Consider the following 18,416-nt stretch of genomic DNA (forward strand, 5'->3'; position numbering starts at 1 on the left):
GTCACTCAACATCAGGCGGGCCCTTAGTTCCGCGCTTTGCACAAAGGTCCACTTGACCACCGACGCGTGGACAAGTGCATGCGGACAGGGACGCTACATTTCACTGACGGCACACTGGGTGAATGTAGTTGAGGCTGGGACTGCTTCCCAAACTGGCCCGGTGTACCTCGTCTCCCCGCCTAACATTCCTGGCAGGGACACGAGAAGAACACCCCCCTCCTCCTCCTCCTCTACCGCCTCCTCCTCCGCCACCGCCTCCTCCTCCGCCACCGCCTCCTCCTCCGCTGTTAGATTGACCCCAGCTACGAGTTGGAAACGTTGCAGCACTGGCGTTGGTAGACGTCAGCAGGCTGTGCTGAAGCTGATCAGCTTGGGGGACAGACAGCACACTGCCTCCGAGGTGAGGGATGCCCTCCTCGATGAGACGGCAATATGGTTTGAGCCGCTGCACCTGGGCCCAGGCATGGTCGTTTGTGATAACGGCCGGAACCTGGTAGCAGCTCTGGAGCTTGCCGGACTCCAACATGTTCCATGCCTGGCCCACGTCTTCAACCTAGTGGTGCAACGTTTCCTAAAGAGCTACCCCAATGTTCCAGAGCTACTGGTGAAAGTGCGGCGCATGTGCGCCCACTTTCGCAAGTCGACAGTAGCCGCTGCTAGCTTAAAATCTCTCCAGCAACGCCTGCATGTGCCACAACACCGGCTTTTGTGCGACGTCCCCACACGCTGGAACTCAACGTTTCAGATGTTGAATAGAGTGGTTGAGCAGCAGAGACCTTTGATGGAATACCAGCTACAAAACCCTAGGGTGCCACAAAGTCAGCTGCCTCAGTTTCACATCCATGAGTGGCCATGGATGAGAGACCTTTGTGACATCCTACGGGTCTTTGAGGAGTCCACAAGGAGGGTGAGCTCTGAGGATGCGATGGTGAGCCTTACAATCCCGCTCTTGTGTGTTCTGAGAGAATCCCTGATTGACATCAGGGATAACTCAGATCACACAGAGGAGTTAGGGATAGCATCCGATCCGTCACAGCTGGAGAGTAGGTCCACACATCTGTCCGCTTCACTGCGTTTAATGGAGGAGGAGGAGGAGGAGGAGGAGGAAGAAGAGTTGTCCGATGATGTGATGGTGATACAGGAGGCTTCCGGGCAACTTCGAATCGTCCCATTGTTGCAGCGCGGATGGGTAGACATGGAGGATGAGGAGGAAATGGAGATTGAACTTTCCGGTGGGGCCAGAGGAGTCATGCCAACTAACACTGTGGCAGACATGGCTGAGTTCATGTTGGGGTGCTTTACAACCGACAAGCGTATTGTCAAAATCATGGAGGACAACCAGTACTGGATCTTTGCTATCCTTGACCCCCGGTATAAAAACAACATCTCGTCTTTTATTCCGGTAGAGGGGAGGGCCAATCGCATCAATGCTTGCCACAGGCAATTGGTGCAGAATATGATGGAGATGTTTCCAGCATGTGACGTTGGCGGCAGGGAGGGCAGTTCCTCCAGTAGGCAACCAAGTTCTCACCGGTCCACACAAACGAGGGGCACACTGTCTAAGGTCTGGGACACCTTGATGGCACCCCCTCGCCAAAGTGCCGCCACGGAGGGTCCTAGTGTCACCAGGCGTGAGAAGTATAGGCGCATGTTGCGGGAATACCTTTCCGACCACAGCCCTGTCCTCTCCGACCCCTCTGCGCCCTACACGTATTGGGTGTCGAAGTTGGACCTGTGGCTTGAACTTGCCCTATATGCCTTGGAGGTGCTGTCCTGTCCTGCCGCCAGCGTCCTATCTGAGAGGGTGTTCAGTGCAGCCGGTGGCATCATCACTGACAAGCGCACCCGTCTGTCAGCTGAGAGTGCCGACCGGCTCACTTTGATAAAAATGAACCACCACTGGATAGAGCCTTCATTTTTGTGCCCACCTGTGTAAAGCACCCCAACATGAAACTCCATGTCTGTACTCAACCTCTCCAATTCCTCCGCATCCTCATACTCATCCACCATAAGCGTTGCACAATTCTGCTAATACTAGGCTCCCTCCAACATGATTTCCCCCAACTCTGCTGGTTAGAGGCTCCCTCCACCCTGATTTCCACCAACTCTGCTGGTTAGAGGCTCCCTCCACCCTGCTTTCCCACAACTCTGCTGGTTAGAGGCTCCTTCCACCATGAATTTGCCCAAACTGGGCTGTTTAGAGGCTCCCTCCACCATGAATTGGTCCAAACTGGGCTGGTTAGAGGCTCCCTCCACCATTAATTGGTCCAAACTGGGCTGGTTAGAGGCTCCCTCCACCATGAATTTGCCCAAACTGGGCTGTTTAGAGGCTCCCTCCACCATGAATTTGCCCAAACTGGGCTGTTTAGAGACTCCCTCCACCATGAATTGGTCCAAACTGGGCTGGTTAGAGGCTCCCTCCACCATGAATTGGTCCAAACTGGGGTGGTTAGAGGCTCCCTCCACCATTAATTGGTCCAAACTGGGCTGGTTAGAGGCTCCCTCCACCATGAATTGGTCCAAACTGGGCTGGTTAGAGGCTCCCTCCACCATTAATTGGTCCAAACTGGGCTGGTTAGAGGCTCCCTCCACCATGAATTTGCCCAAACTGGGCTGTTTAGAGGCTCCCTCCACCATGAATTTGCCCAAACTGGGCTGTTTAGAGACTCCCTCCACCATGAATTGGTCCAAACTGGGCTGGTTAGAGGCTCCCTCCACCATGAATTGGTCCAAACTGGGGTGGTTAGAGGCTCCCTCCACCATTAATTGGTCCAAACTGGGCTGGTTAGAGGCTCCCTCCACCATGAATTGGTCCAAACTGGGCTGGTTAGAGACTCCCTCCACCATGAATTGGTCCAAACTGGGGTGGTTAGAGGCTCCCTCCACCATTAATTGGTCCAAACTGGGCTGGTTAGAGGCTCCCTCCACCATTAATTGGTCCAAACTGGGCTGGTTAGAGGCTCCCTCCACCATTAATTGGTCCAAACTGGGCTGGTTAGAGGCTCCCTCCACCATTAATTGGTCCAAACTGGGCTGGTTAGAGGCTCCCTCCACCATTAATTGGTCCAAACTGGGCTGGTTAGAGGCTCCCTCCACCATGAATTTGCCCAAACTGGGCTGTTTAGAGGCTCCCTCCACCATGAATTTGCCCAAACTGGGCTGGTTAGAGGCTCCCTCCACCATGAATTGGTCCAAACTGGGGTTTTTAGAGGCTCCCTCCACCATGAATTGGTCCAAACTTGGCTGTTTAGAGGCTCCCTCCACCATTAATTGGTCCAAACTGGGCTGGTTAGAGGCTCCCTCCACCATGAATTGGTCCAAACTGGGTTTTTTAGAGGCTCCCTCCACCATGAATTTGCCCAAACTGGGCTGTTTAGAGGCTCCCTCCACCATGAATTTGCCCAAACTGGGCTGGTTAGAGGCTCCCTCCACCATGAATTGGTCCAAACTGGGGTTTTTAGAGGCTCCCTCCACCATGAATTGGTCCAAACTTGGCTGTTTAGAGGCTCCCTCCACCATGAATTGGTCCAAACTGGGGTGGTTAGAGGCTCCCTCCACCATTAATTGGTCCAAACTGGGCTGGTTAGAGGCTCCCTCCACCATGAATTGGTTCAAACTGGGTTTTTTAGAGGCTCCCTCCACCATGAATTTGCCCAAACTGGGCTGTTTAGAGGCTCCCTCCACCATGAATTGGTCCAAACTGGGCTGGTTAGAGGCTCCCTCCACCATGAATTTCCCAAAACTTGGCTGTTTAGAGGCTCCCTCCACCATTAATTGGTCCAAACTGGGCTGGTTAGAGGCTCCCTCCACCATGAATTGGTCCAAACTGGGGTTTTTAGAGGCTCCCTCCACCATGAATTGGTCCAAACTTGGCTGTTTAGAGGCTCCCTCCACCATGAATTGGTCCAAACTGGGGTGGTTAGAGGCTCCCTCCACCATTAATTGGTCCAAACTGGGCTGGTTAGAGACTCCCTCCACCATTAATTGGTCCAAACTGGGCTGGTTAGAGGCTCCCTCCACCATGAATTTGCCCAAACTGGGCTGTTTAGAGGCTCCCTCCACCATGAATTTGCCCAAACTGGGCTGGTTAGAGGCTCCCTCCACCATGAATTGGTCCAAACGGGTTTTTAGAGGCTCCCTTCACCATGAATTGGTCCAAACTTGGCTGTTTAGAGGCTCCCTCCACCATGAATTGGTCCAAACTGGGTTTTTTAGAGGCTCCCTCCACCATGAATTTGCCCAAACTGGGCTGTTTAGAGGCTCCCTCCACCATGAATTTGCCCAAACTGGGCTGGTTAGAGGCTCCCTCCACCATGAATTGGTCCAAACTGGGGTTTTTAGAGGCTCCCTCCACCATGAATTGGTCCAAACTTGGCTGTTTAGAGGCTCCCTCCACCATGAATTGGTCCAAACTGGGGTGGTTAGAGGCTCCCTCCACCATTAATTGGTCCAAACTGGGCTGGTTAGAGGCTCCCTCCACCATTAATTGGTCCAAACTGGGCTGGTTAGAGGCTCCCTCCACCATGAATTGGTCCAAACTGGGTTTTTTAGAGGCTCCCTCCACCATGAATTTGCCCAAACTGGGCTGTTTAGAGGCTCCCTCCACCATGAATTGGTCCAAACTGGGCTGGTTAGAGGCTCCCTCCATCATGAATTTCCCAAAACTTGGCTGTTTAGAGGCTCCCTCCACCATTAATTGGTCCAAACTGGGCTGGTTAGAGGCTCCCTCCACCATGAATTGGTCCAAACTGGGGTTTTTAGAGGCTCCCTCCACCATGAATTGGTCCAAACTTGGCTGTTTAGAGGCTCCCTCCACCATGAATTGGTCCAAACTGGGGTGGTTAGAGGCTCCCTCCACCATTAATTGGTCCAAACTGGGCTGGTTAGAGGCTCCCTCCACCATTAATTGGTCCAAACTGGGCTGGTTAGAGGCTCCCTCCACCATGAATTGGTCCAAACTGGGGTTTTTAGAGGCTCCCTCCACCATGAATTGGTCCAAACTTGGCTGTTTAGAGGCTCCCTCCACCATTAATTGGTCCAAACTGGGCTGGTTAGAGGCTCCCTCCACCATGAATTGGTCCAAACTGGGTTTTTTAGAGGCTCCCTCCACCATGAATTTGCCCAAACTGGGCTGTTTAGAGGCTCCCTCCACCATGAATTGGTCCAAACTGGGTTTTTTAGAGGCTCCCTCCACCATGAATTGGTCCAAACTGGGCTGGTTAGAGGCTCCCTCCACCATGAATTGGTCCAAACTGGGGTGGTTAGAGGCTCCCTCCACCATGAATTGGTCCAAACTGGGGTGGTTAGAGGCTCCCTCCACCATTAATTGGTTCAAACTGGGCTGGTTAGAGGCTCCCTCCACCATTAATTGGTCCAAACTGGGCTGGTTAGAGGCTCCCTCCACCATGAATTGGTCCAAACTGGGGTGGTTAGAGGCTCCCTCCACCATTAATTGGTCCAAACTGGGCTGGTTAGAGGCTCCCTCCACCATTAATTGGTCCAAACTGGGCTGGTTAGAGGCTCCCTCCACCATTAATTGGTCCAAACTGGGCTGGTTAGAGGCTCCCTCCACCATTAATTGGTCCAAACTGGGCTGGTTAGAGGCTCCCTCCACCATTAATTGGTCCAAACTGGGCTGGTTAGAGGCTCCCTCCACCATGAATTTGCCCAAACTGGGCTGTTTAGAGGCTCCCTCCACCATGAATTTGCCCAAACTGGGCTGGTTAGAGGCTCCCTCCACCATGAATTGGTCCAAACTGGGGTTTTTAGAGGCTCCCTCCACCATGAATTGGTCCAAACTTGGCTGTTTAGAGGCTCCCTCCACCATTAATTGGTCCAAACTGGGCTGGTTAGAGGCTCCCTCCACCATGAATTGGTCCAAACTGGGTTTTTTAGAGGCTCCCTCCACCATGAATTTGCCCAAACTGGGCTGTTTAGAGGCTCCCTCCACCATGAATTTGCCCAAACTGGGCTGGTTAGAGGCTCCCTCCACCATGAATTGGTCCAAACTGGGGTTTTTAGAGGCTCCCTCCACCATGAATTGGTCCAAACTTGGCTGTTTAGAGGCTCCCTCCACCATGAATTGGTCCAAACTGGGGTGGTTAGAGGCTCCCTCCACCATTAATTGGTCCAAACTGGGCTGGTTAGAGGCTCCCTCCACCATGAATTGGTTCAAACTGGGTTTTTTAGAGGCTCCCTCCACCATGAATTTGCCCAAACTGGGCTGTTTAGAGGCTCCCTCCACCATGAATTGGTCCAAACTGGGCTGGTTAGAGGCTCCCTCCACCATGAATTTCCCAAAACTTGGCTGTTTAGAGGCTCCCTCCACCATTAATTGGTCCAAACTGGGCTGGTTAGAGGCTCCCTCCACCATGAATTGGTCCAAACTGGGGTTTTTAGAGGCTCCCTCCACCATGAATTGGTCCAAACTTGGCTGTTTAGAGGCTCCCTCCACCATGAATTGGTCCAAACTGGGGTGGTTAGAGGCTCCCTCCACCATTAATTGGTCCAAACTGGGCTGGTTAGAGACTCCCTCCACCATTAATTGGTCCAAACTGGGCTGGTTAGAGGCTCCCTCCACCATGAATTTGCCCAAACTGGGCTGTTTAGAGGCTCCCTCCACCATGAATTTGCCCAAACTGGGCTGGTTAGAGGCTCCCTCCACCATGAATTGGTCCAAACGGGTTTTTAGAGGCTCCCTTCACCATGAATTGGTCCAAACTTGGCTGTGTAGAGGCTCCCTCCACCATGAATTGGTCCAAACTGGGTTTTTTAGAGGCTCCCTCCACCATGAATTTGCCCAAACTGGGCTGTTTAGAGGCTCCCTCCACCATGAATTTGCCCAAACTGGGCTGGTTAGAGGCTCCCTCCACCATGAATTGGTCCAAACTGGGGTTTTTAGAGGCTCCCTCCACCATGAATTGGTCCAAACTTGGCTGTTTAGAGGCTCCCTCCACCATGAATTGGTCCAAACTGGGGTGGTTAGAGGCTCCCTCCACCATTAATTGGTCCAAACTGGGCTGGTTAGAGGCTCCCTCCACCATTAATTGGTCCAAACTGGGCTGGTTAGAGGCTCCCTCCACCATGAATTGGTCCAAACTGGGTTTTTTAGAGGCTCCCTCCACCATGAATTTGCCCAAACTGGGCTGTTTAGAGGCTCCCTCCACCATGAATTGGTCCAAACTGGGCTGGTTAGAGGCTCCCTCCATCATGAATTTCCCAAAACTTGGCTGTTTAGAGGCTCCCTCCACCATTAATTGGTCCAAACTGGGCTGGTTAGAGGCTCCCTCCACCATGAATTGGTCCAAACTGGGGTTTTTAGAGGCTCCCTCCACCATGAATTGGTCCAAACTTGGCTGTTTAGAGGCTCCCTCCACCATGAATTGGTCCAAACTGGGGTGGTTAGAGGCTCCCTCCACCATTAATTGGTCCAAACTGGGCTGGTTAGAGGCTCCCTCCACCATTAATTGGTCCAAACTGGGCTGGTTAGAGGCTCCCTCCACCATGAATTGGTCCAAACTGGGGTTTTTAGAGGCTCCCTCCACCATGAATTGGTCCAAACTTGGCTGTTTAGAGGCTCCCTCCACCATTAATTGGTCCAAACTGGGCTGGTTAGAGGCTCCCTCCACCATGAATTGGTCCAAACTGGGTTTTTTAGAGGCTCCCTCCACCATGAATTTGCCCAAACTGGGCTGTTTAGAGGCTCCCTCCACCATGAATTGGTCCAAACTGGGTTTTTTAGAGGCTCCCTCCACCATGAATTGGTCCAAACTGGGCTGGTTAGAGGCTCCCTCCACCATGAATTGGTCCAAACTGGGGTGGTTAGAGGCTCCCTCCACCATTAATTGGTCCAAACTGGGCTGGTTAGAGGCTCCCTCCACCATTAATTGGTCCAAACTGGGCTGGTTAGAGGCTCCCTCCACCATTAATTGGTCCAAACTGGGCTGGTTAGAGGCTCCCTCCACCATGAATTTGCCCAAACTGGGCTGTTTAGAGGCTCCCTCCACCATGAATTTGCCCAAACTGGGCTGGTTAGAGGCTCCCTCCACCATGAATTGGTCCAAACTGGGGTTTTTAGAGGCTCCCTCCACCATGAATTGGTCCAAACTTGGCTGTTTAGAGGCTCCCTCCACCATTAATTGGTCCAAACTGGGCTGGTTAGAGGCTCCCTCCACCATGAATTGGTCCAAACTGGGTTTTTTAGAGGCTCCCTCCACCATGAATTTGCCCAAACTGGGCTGTTTAGAGGCTCCCTCCACCATGAATTGGTCCAAACTGGGGTGGTTAGAGGCTCCCTCCACCATTAATTGGTCCAAACTGGGCTGGTTAGAGGCTCCCTCCACCATTAATTGGTCCAAACTGGGCTGGTTAGAGGCTCCCTCCACCATGAATTTGCCCAAACTGGGCTGGTTAGAGGCTCCCTCCACCATGAATTGGTCCAAACTGGGTTTTTTAGAGGCTCCCTCCACCATGAATTTGCCCAAACTGGGCTGGTTAGAGGCTCCCTCCACCATGAATTGGTCCAAACTGGGGTTTTTAGAGGCTCCCTCCACCATGAATTTGCCCAAACTCTGCTGGTTAGAGGCTCAATCCACCCTGATTTTCAAAACAAATGTTGGTGCCAACCTCAACTTACTACAAGGGCCAAATTCACTGCTGGTGACAAGCTCTCCTCACTGCAAGTGCCAAATACACATGTTTCAAGGTGTTTTCCTACTGTCAGAGAGGTGGTATTGAGTGTGTAAAGTGTGTAGTTGTTAGGCTGTGATGTTGGGGTAATAGAGGGTCTTTGGTGTGTTAGATGCCCCCAGACATGCTTCCCCTGCTGTCCCAGTGTCATTCCAGAGGTGTTGGCATCATTTCCTGGGGTGTCATAGTGGACTTGGTGACCCTCCAGACACGGATTTGGGTTTCCCCCTTAACGAGTATCTGTTCCCCATAGACTATAATGGGGTTCGAAACCCGTTCGAACACACGAACATTGAGCGGCTGTTCGAATCGAATTTCGAACCTCGAACATTTTAGTGTTCGCTCATCTCTAATAATAATAATAATAATAATAATAATAATAATAATAATAATAATAATAATAATTATTATTATTATTATTATTAATAAACATACAAATTAATAAACATACAAATCGATTTGCGATAGTAAAATGGAGAAGGTGAGAGGTTGCAGATGCTAACATATTTAAAGATTTGTTTTGGAAATGTCGAGTCTTTCCAACTATGATGAAAATGTGTTTTATAAATGCTACAGGCCTGTCCTAATGGCATGCTAACTATGCACCATATGTGTTTTACATTGTTGTATCGCATAATACCTCTGATCGCTTTAAAGGCTGTGTGGTAATATTTATACATATGATTCCATTTTTGGTCAGTTAGAGAAAATGTGCAACATTTGCAGATCAATAGAAGCTATACTTAAATCCATTAAATTATTTTATATCATCTATATCATTATTTCACTCCGCTAATTTTTATGTTACAGGGAAAAATACTGAATAGAAAGGGATGTTGCCCAATTTGCACTGAAAGTGAGTAAGTTCAATTTTACCTTTCGATTTTTTTGTAATATGTATTATATGTATGTTTTGTATTATTAAAGGGATTCTACCATTAAAAACTTTTTTTTTTGTCGTTGACACGGAATAGCCTTAAGAAACGCTATCGTCTCCTAGCTTTAGATGTCTTCTTCACCCCACCGTTTGGTTAAAATTCCGTTTTCTGTTGGTCTAGGACAAGGGCATAAAAGCCTGTTGTCTGAAAAAGCACCTAAAAATCTAAAATTTGTCCCTGTATTGGAAATATTGGGGGTGATTTATATTGATCAGTGTATTGAATGCTGATCTTCATATCTGTGGCACCAGGGAAAATTGCACTTCATTCATAATGAGTCACACGTTTCTTTAAAAATCAGGAATATTCTCCGGCAGGGCCATCTACCTGGATTGAAATCTATGTCAACTTATAGTTGCTGTAGGTGTCAGGCATCATTTACATCAGTAAACTGGTATAAATGATGAAACATCTGGCGGGGACAACGTCCAGGGTCACACCCAACCTGTCCTACCCCTCAACCCTTCAGGAAAGTGATGACGGCATTGTGAAATAGTAAAAAGTGCACAAAAATGGGACTTTTCTTGCCTTATACGCCTGACCTATGCACAATGGAAGATAAATCTACCCTATTGCTCTTAGGCCCTTTTATGCTGTAGTGAAAAAGTGTGATTATTTGTATAGAAACCTATGCTCACACATATAAAGTGTGCATTTATTGTCATTTATTTGTAATGCAGAACCTGGAGTATGTACTGTATTTGGAGATCCCCACTACAACACCTTCGATGGGCGAACATTCAACTTTCAAGGAACTTGTCAGTATGTCTTGACCAGGGACTGCTCATCCTCTACCTCATCTTTTGAAGTTCTAGTAAAAAATGATGCTCGGCGGACCCATTCTTTCTCCTGGACAAAAACAGTAGATCTAGTACTGGGAGGTAGCACTATAAGTCTGCATCAGCATCTTACAGTTAAATGGAATGGAACTCGGATTTCGCTTCCATATGAAACACCTCAATTTCATATTGACCTTGATGGATATCTTCTAAAAGTGACTACCAAAGCAGGTATGAATTCATGGTCTAAGCCAAGATTTATAACCACCTTCTTTATTTACTAAATGATAGGAGAGAATAATACTAAGGTCCCTCAACCTAAAATAATATTTGTTTCTGGGATGACAATTGTAGTTTGAAGCCATTACAACTTGAGACCATAACTCTATGGAAGACTAACGGTAAGTTTGCATGGAGTTTTTGGTCAGGGTTTTGGTATTGTCAAAACCGGACCGGAAAATGCGTGAGACGTTTCCTGAGAAGTTTTTTGCCATTTGAAGTGTTTCCTGAACGCTTTTTTTGAGGAGTTTCCTGATCCATTTCCTCTTGGGATGTGGTCATGAATTATATTTAAAAAAAAAACGTCAGGTTTTTGCCAAAAACACTTCAGGTTCCACTTCAGGTTATTGACCAAAAAACCACGAACAGGAAAAACCGGCTCACATTGACTTGCATTGAAGTCGTGAGCCGTAAAATGCTCACGGCTTCAAAAAGAATGGACATCTCGCTTCTTTTTTGCCGCTAGTGGAAAAAAACGCTAGTGGAAAAGACTCAGAAGCGTTTTGTATAATTTGAATGGTGAAGCGTTTTTTTGGTTCAGGGTTTGGAGGCGGATTTCTGCCAAAACCCTGACCAAAAAACTCCGTGTGAACTTAGCCTAACAATTGCTTTCAAAGACACAAAAAAACCTAACAAAAAATAATCAAATAACTAATATATATATATATATATATATATATATATATATATATATATATATATATATATACAGTCCTATGAAAAAGTTTGGGCACCCCTATTAATCTTAATCATTTTTAGTTCTAAATATTTTGGTATTTGCAACAGCCATTTCAGTTTGATATATCTAATAACTGATGGACACAGTAATATTTCAGGATTGAAATGAGGTTTATTGTACTAACAGAAAATGCGCAATATGCATTAAACCAAAATTTGACCGGTGCAAAAGTATGGGCACCTCAACAGAAAAGTGACATTAATATTTAGTACATCCTCCTTTTGCAAAGATAACAGCCTCTAGTCGCTTCCTGTAGCTTTTAATCAGTTCCTGGATCCTGGATGAAGGTATTTTGGACAAACAATTTAAGTTCAGTTAAGTTAGATGGTCGCCGAGCATGGACAGCCAGCTTCAAATCATCCCACAGATGTTCAATGATATTCAGGTCTGGGGACTGGGATGGCCATTCCAGAACATTGTAATTGTTCCTCTGCATGAATGCCTGAGGATTTGGAGCGGTGTTTTGGATCATTGTCTTGCTGAAATATCCATCCCCGGCGTAACTTCAACTTCGTCACTGATTCTTGAACATTATTCTCAAGAATCTGCTGATACTGAGTGGAATCCATGCGACTCTCAACTTTAACAAGATTCCCGATGCCGGCATTGGCCACACAGCCCCAAAGCATGATGGAACCTCCACCAAATTTTACAGTGGGTAGCATGTGTTTTTCTTGGAATGCTGTTTCTTTTTGGACGCCATGCATAACGCCTTTTTTTATAACCAAACAACTCAATTTTTGTTTCCAAAATGAAGCTGCCTTGTCCAAATGTGCTTTTTCATACCTCAGGCAACTCTATTTGTGGCATACGTGCAGAAACGGCTTCTTTCTCATCACTCTCCCATACAGCTTCTATTTGTGCAAAGTGCGCTGTATAGTTGACCGATGCACAGTGACACCATCTGCAGCAAGATGATGCTGCAGCTCTTTGGAGGTGGTCTGTGGATTGTCCTTGACTGTTCTCACCATTCTTCTTCTCTACCTTTCTGATATTTTTCTTGGCCTGCCACTTCTGGGCTTAACAAGAACTGTCCCTGTGGTCTTCCATTTCCTTACTATGTTCCTCACAGTGGAAACTGACAGGTTAAATCTCTGAGACAGCTTTTTGTATCCTTCCGCTGAACAACTATGTTGAACAATCTTTGTTTTCAGATCATTTGAGAGTTGTTTTGAGTAGCCCATGATGCCACTCTTCAGAGGAGATTCAAATAGTAGAACAACTTGCAATTGGCCACCTTAAATACCTTTTCTCATGATTGGATACACCTGGCTATGAAGTTCAAAGCTCACTGAGGTTACAAAACCAATTTTGTGCTTCAGTAAGTCAGTAAAAAGTAGTTAGGAGTATTCAAATCAATAAAATGATAAGGGTGCCCATACTTTTGCACCGGTCAAATTTTGGTTTAATGCATATTGCGCATTTTCTGTTAGTACAATAAACCTCATTTCAATCCTGAAATATTACTGTGTCCATCAGTTATTAGATATATCAAACTGAAATGGCTGTTGCAAACACCAAAATATTTAGAACTAAAAATGATTAAGATTAATAGGGGTGCCCAAACTTTTTCATAGGACTGTATATATATATATATATATATATATATATATATATATATATATATATATATGCAGTAGGACCCGGCTTCACACAGGTATATTACATTTTATGTTTGTGTAGTGGCCCCATAAGAATTGTCCAATTTTGCACTGATGTATTTTGTATGTTGTTTGTGTGTATGTCCATTAGCGTCATGTGATTATGTGTATCTCATTTTGGATATCAGTGAAAAACCTGTGATCAGTTGTTATGGATACCTGGAGTAAAGCTGTATCTAATCTTTCCCCGTGTAGTACTGTGTTTAGACGCAAGTATCTAATCCTTGTTGGTGTGGTACTGTGTGCAGATGTGCACATCTAATCCTCCCTCGTGTGGTATTGTGTGAAGAGGCGCGTATTTAATCCTCCGGCAAGTGAAACTGTGTGCAGACATGCGTATCTAATCTTATGGCATGTGGTACTGTGTGCAGACGCGCATATCTAATCCTCTGGCGTGTGGTACTGTGTGCTGAGGCAGTCTCGTACCGTCTTAAACCTTCCCGGATACCTGAAGTATCTCTGTACCAAATTTGGTGAAGTCGTTTGGTTTGCAATAGAGAACAGACAGACAGACAGAAATTCATTTTTATAATATATATAGAGAGAGAGACAGACAGAGAGACAGAGGATTAATACAAAGTAGTCAAATAACTTATATTGATAAGCTCTGAAGATCAGTTTTTACTATCTTACTCTAGATTTACACCCGTGCCCGGTTTCCATTCTTCAGGCTGCTTAGGAAAAGCAGTCCTGTAAAAAAGCAGTTACCTGCGGAAACCTGGGGACCCCATAGTCTATAAGGTGGTTTGCTGGATTTACTCCTGGTTTCCACCTGAAAAATGCGGAGTGAGGGGGGAGACAGAAACAGAATGGGGGACAGAATCCCAGAACGGAATCCACGCGCAGGTGTGAACCTAGCCTTAGTTGTGTTTGTTTTCTTTACATGCATTCAGGTGATCTCAGGAGAGAGAAGGATAGACCATGTTGAATTGCAGCATGCCCAGTTCTTTGTTTTCATGACATATAAGCTGCAAGAGGTGCTTGGCATTGGCTGACTCCCTTCTCCCTATTGATAACACAAGCATTCTTGACAACACCTGCACGAGTGAGCATTAAGCCAGCAGTTGTTGAAGGTTTATGGCCTTAGAGACTGCTATAGATTGAAATTCTCTTATGAGATGTTGTGTTGCTCCTGCACCATGCTTTTCACTGCAGCTTTGCTTGTATAGGGTAACTGTTGTCTAAAAGTACAACCCAAACACAGGCTAGTTAAAAATAGTTTTTCATTATGGCTAAGATGGAAGGGTTATATAAACTCCAACACACTGAACCACTAAAGAGTTAGAGATTATCAGATAATGACTCGCATGTTGAGGAACATGAGCGCCTAATGGGACCTTGGCTATTCTGTTCGTAAACCACATTTTGATACAATGCAAAGAAACTGGCAGTTCTAACAAGCAAATGGGGCAGCTACTATGAGGGTTTGGAGTGAACTCGTTTTTGTTGGATAGTGTATTGGACACAGGAAGAAATAACGTTAAAACATCTGGTATATTTCCTGGATCAGCTCACTAGTGAACAGACAAGCAGGTCCACAGAATCCTAGAAGATGTGTTAAAGGCTTAAATATGTTTTGACAAAACTGATTTGGGACCATAATATCCTGGTTGTAGATAAACACTGAGTGAACGCTGAGAAATTTCTTATTAACATGTGTCAAATACATAGTGAGGATCCCTGGGAGATTTGGTCTGCAGAGTGCATTACTGTTCTAGACCAACATTATCTACTGTTAAATGTATTAAACAGCATGTAAAATTAATAGGGATATTTTTTCATGTAATGTGATCATTTCATGTCACATGGAACAATTATATAGTATTATGGTAGTATAGAAAATATAGGGTTACAGTTGTGTAGCCATGGAGACTTGAGCTTCTTGAGGCTGATAACATTTGCACCCTGTGATCCGACTATGACATATATTTGTGTAAGGGTGGAAATAGTTTTCTTTTTCTTTATTGAATCAAACTTTGACACAAACAACTTACAAACTTATCATGTCTTACGTGGTCTTAAAAATCACTGTCATGCCACCATGTGAACAGAGAATGCGCTGCCAACCCCTATGCATCTGGCCATGTAAAAGCCCTTTAACCCCTTAAGGACCAGGCCATTTTTTGGTTTCGCATTTTCGTTTTTCCCTCCTCACATTTCAAGAGCCATAACTTTTTCATTTTTCAGTTCACAGAGTCACATGATGGCTTATTGTTTGCGGGACAAATTGTACTTTGTAATGGCACCATTCACTATGCTGTGCAATGTACTGGGAAGCTGGAAAAAAATTCAGAATGAGGTGCAATTGGAGAAAAAAATGCATTTGCGCCATTTTCTTATGGGTTTAATTTTTACAGCGTTCACTGTTTGGTACAAATGACATGTTACCTGTGTTCTACGTGTCAGTACAAACGCGGTGATACCAAATTTATATAGTATTTGAAATGTTTTGATACTGCAAAATAGAAAAAAAAAATTGTGTCATCATGTTCTAACACCTGTAACTTTTTCATATTTCCATGTATGGAGCTGGTTGTGGTGTCTTTTTATGCAGGACAAGATGACGTTTCTATTGATACCATTTGGGGAAAGTTTTTTTTCACCTCCCATAAAAATTTGGATAAAAAGACATCATAGGCACTCCCCAAGATGGTATAAAGTATATGGCAGCTCCAAGAATTTTTTTTATTTTTTTTTTTCAAAAGTTTTGGGTTTTTTTTAAGGGGTTAAAATGTAAATAAAACTATATGAATTTGGTATCACCAGAATCATATCAATCCATAAAATAAAGGTTATATGTCATATTTTCGCTGCACAGGGAATGACATAAAACAAAGTCTGTAACAAAGCTGAGTAAACACAGTTTTTCTCCAATTCTACCCCATTCTAATGTTTTTCCAGCTCCCCAGTACATTGTATGGAATATTAAATGTTACCATTATGAAGTATATGTTGACCCGCAAACATTAGGCTCCATATGGCTCTGTGAACAGAAAAATAAGGATGTTTGGTAACCATGGACCTGTCATATGGCAATGTATCAATACCTATGTGCATAAATTTACCATTTATTATCCTCGGAAATCTGAGTGATATAACCCTTGAGGAAAGTGTATGGTTGCCAATAATGGTTGTCACCCACCTTTTCCAGACACGGATAAATGCACCAAACTATTGAATAGAATTTTCCATAACCTGTCAGACGGACATCTTTTTAACAGAGAATGGTTTTAATTTTAGCCTTGCAATGTATCAGTGGTGAAGTTCCATGTGCAAAATATCTTTAGAAATGTAGACGTATTGAGAAGTGAGGCTGCCAGGGAAGGATCCATTTTAATGTGTCCAATTAGTGTAGATGTCAGGAAGGAAGAGAGGGTTTGGTTCTGATACTTGCACTGTGAATAATAGAAGCAGTGATTACAATGTCACATAATTCTCATGCATTTTGTATGAGCCTTAAGCGCTTATGCAGAAATGTGCGATAATTCCTCACAGAGCTGGAATCTTTTGAAACTGCTATTCCTTGTGAAAACATTGCAGAAATTGTCAGTCACAAATGATCCATTATGGAGTATTAGTTGTAGGAAAATTTACACAGGGAGCCGTACAAATAGTATTTGCCCGTGAACAGTAGAAAAGTATTCAAATTGCTCCTTTAAGTATGAAAAGAGTTTCTGTGATCTTGTGTATTGCACAAATAACTATAGGTTATAGTCGTTAATACAATTAATTATAATAATTCATTAGACATTCCTTCAGGCATGTACATTTTTCTGTGTAAATAAAATACACAGGAGATTTCGGAAGGAAACTTTTTTACCTACCTGCTGAAGATCTTTTTTTTAGTACTTTGTATTTGAAATGTTTTTTTCTGAATACCATAGCTGTATATAAATACAACTAAGACTGCGTCTGGATTCCATTTGGGGTTTCCGTCCCCAAAATCTGCTTAAAAATGCAGAAAAAAAGTAATTTTTGGGGGGCGGAAACCCGCCGGACCGCATCCGCCTCAAAATCCTGACCAAAGAGACAGCTCCCATTGAAATCATTGCCAGTCAGTTCTTTTTTCCGGGAGCCGAAACAAACCAGAAGCAAGATGCTCATTCTTCGGCCTGAAGACCCTCCCTCCTCCCGACTAGGCCCATTCATTGGGCCTAATCCGGAGCGGATTGCGCGACTGGATGCTGGTGCAGTGCTACCCGTATACTCCGTCTGAACTTACCCTTATAGTATATGCGATAACCACGTTCTAAGAGGATTAGGTTTCCTTTCTTCTTGTCTGCTTAGGGAGCCCCAGGTGCAGGTGTGAACCTAATGTAAGACCTTATTCACACATCTGCATTTGAGGTCTATGACAATTATGGACTGCATACAAACCAGTTACTTTTAATGGACACATGCAAACATTCTTAATTTTGGCCCATTTTGTGGGCCATAGAGACCCATTAAAGTCTATGGGTTGATGAAAATCATGGACAACACATGAATTCATGACCTGTCTGCTTTTCACAGACCCATAGACATTGTGAGGTATATGAAATTATTGAATAAAAAAAGTTGATCTGTTATTCACGGACATAAGGATAAGGATAAAGTGAATGTAGCTTAAAACAAACACATATTCAACAAAAATCAACCTTGATGCAAAGTGTCCATAGTCTTTAAGATGGTTTCTGACTCTGAGACTTTGATACTGATTACTTATCATTAACACCTTGTCCATTACAACATACTCCCTCCTAAATAGACTAAATACACCAACACTATGGCAGTGCAGCCTGAAAAAGGTGGAAAAACCCATATTAGGGTCCATTCGCACGGAGTAAACACATGCTCATTTTGGCAAAATACACGTGTAAAAATAAGACTACCATTGACTTCAATGACATATTTTTACACATGTAAAAAAACACATCAAAATACACATGTAAAATGTCATTGAAGTCAATGGGAGTCTTATTTTTACACGAGTATTCTTTACACGTGTATTTTTTCAAAATGAGCGCGCGTTTACTCCGTGTGAATGGACCCTCACAGACCACTCCTTGCCTTGTCTTGAATTTCTTATAACAAAATGTAACAAAATGAATATACAGTATATACTCGAGTATTAGCCGACCCAAATATAAGCCGAGGCCCCTAATTTTACCACAAAAAACTGGGAAAACTTATTGACTCGAGTATAAGCCGAGGGGGGAAATGCAGCAGCTACTGGAAAATTTTGGGTGCAGTAAATGCTGGTTGCTGGAGAAGGGGAGGGGGTGTTTTGGTTGTCTGTCTGCCCCTTCCTTGATCTTGAGGACTGAGTTTTTTTTCCCCCACTTGGAATTCA

The 18,416-nt window shown here is 44.9% G+C and overlaps 1 protein-coding gene across 1 annotated transcript in view; it reads left to right on the forward strand.

Moving 5' to 3' along the window:
- BMPER (BMP binding endothelial regulator) overlaps window positions 1–18,416 on the forward strand; it is a 174,595-nt gene that overhangs the window by 113,298 nt on the left and 42,881 nt on the right. The window contains exons 11-12 of the mRNA XM_075271124.1: window positions 9,499–9,544; window positions 10,307–10,636. Of these exons, the coding sequence (XP_075127225.1) occupies window positions 9,499–9,544; window positions 10,307–10,636 (376 nt within the window). The remainder of the gene's footprint in view (window positions 1–9,498; window positions 9,545–10,306; window positions 10,637–18,416) is intronic.

This window comes from Leptodactylus fuscus, chromosome 4, assembly GCF_031893055.1.
Source record: "Leptodactylus fuscus isolate aLepFus1 chromosome 4, aLepFus1.hap2, whole genome shotgun sequence".
NCBI lineage: Eukaryota > Metazoa > Chordata > Amphibia > Anura > Leptodactylidae > Leptodactylus > Leptodactylus fuscus.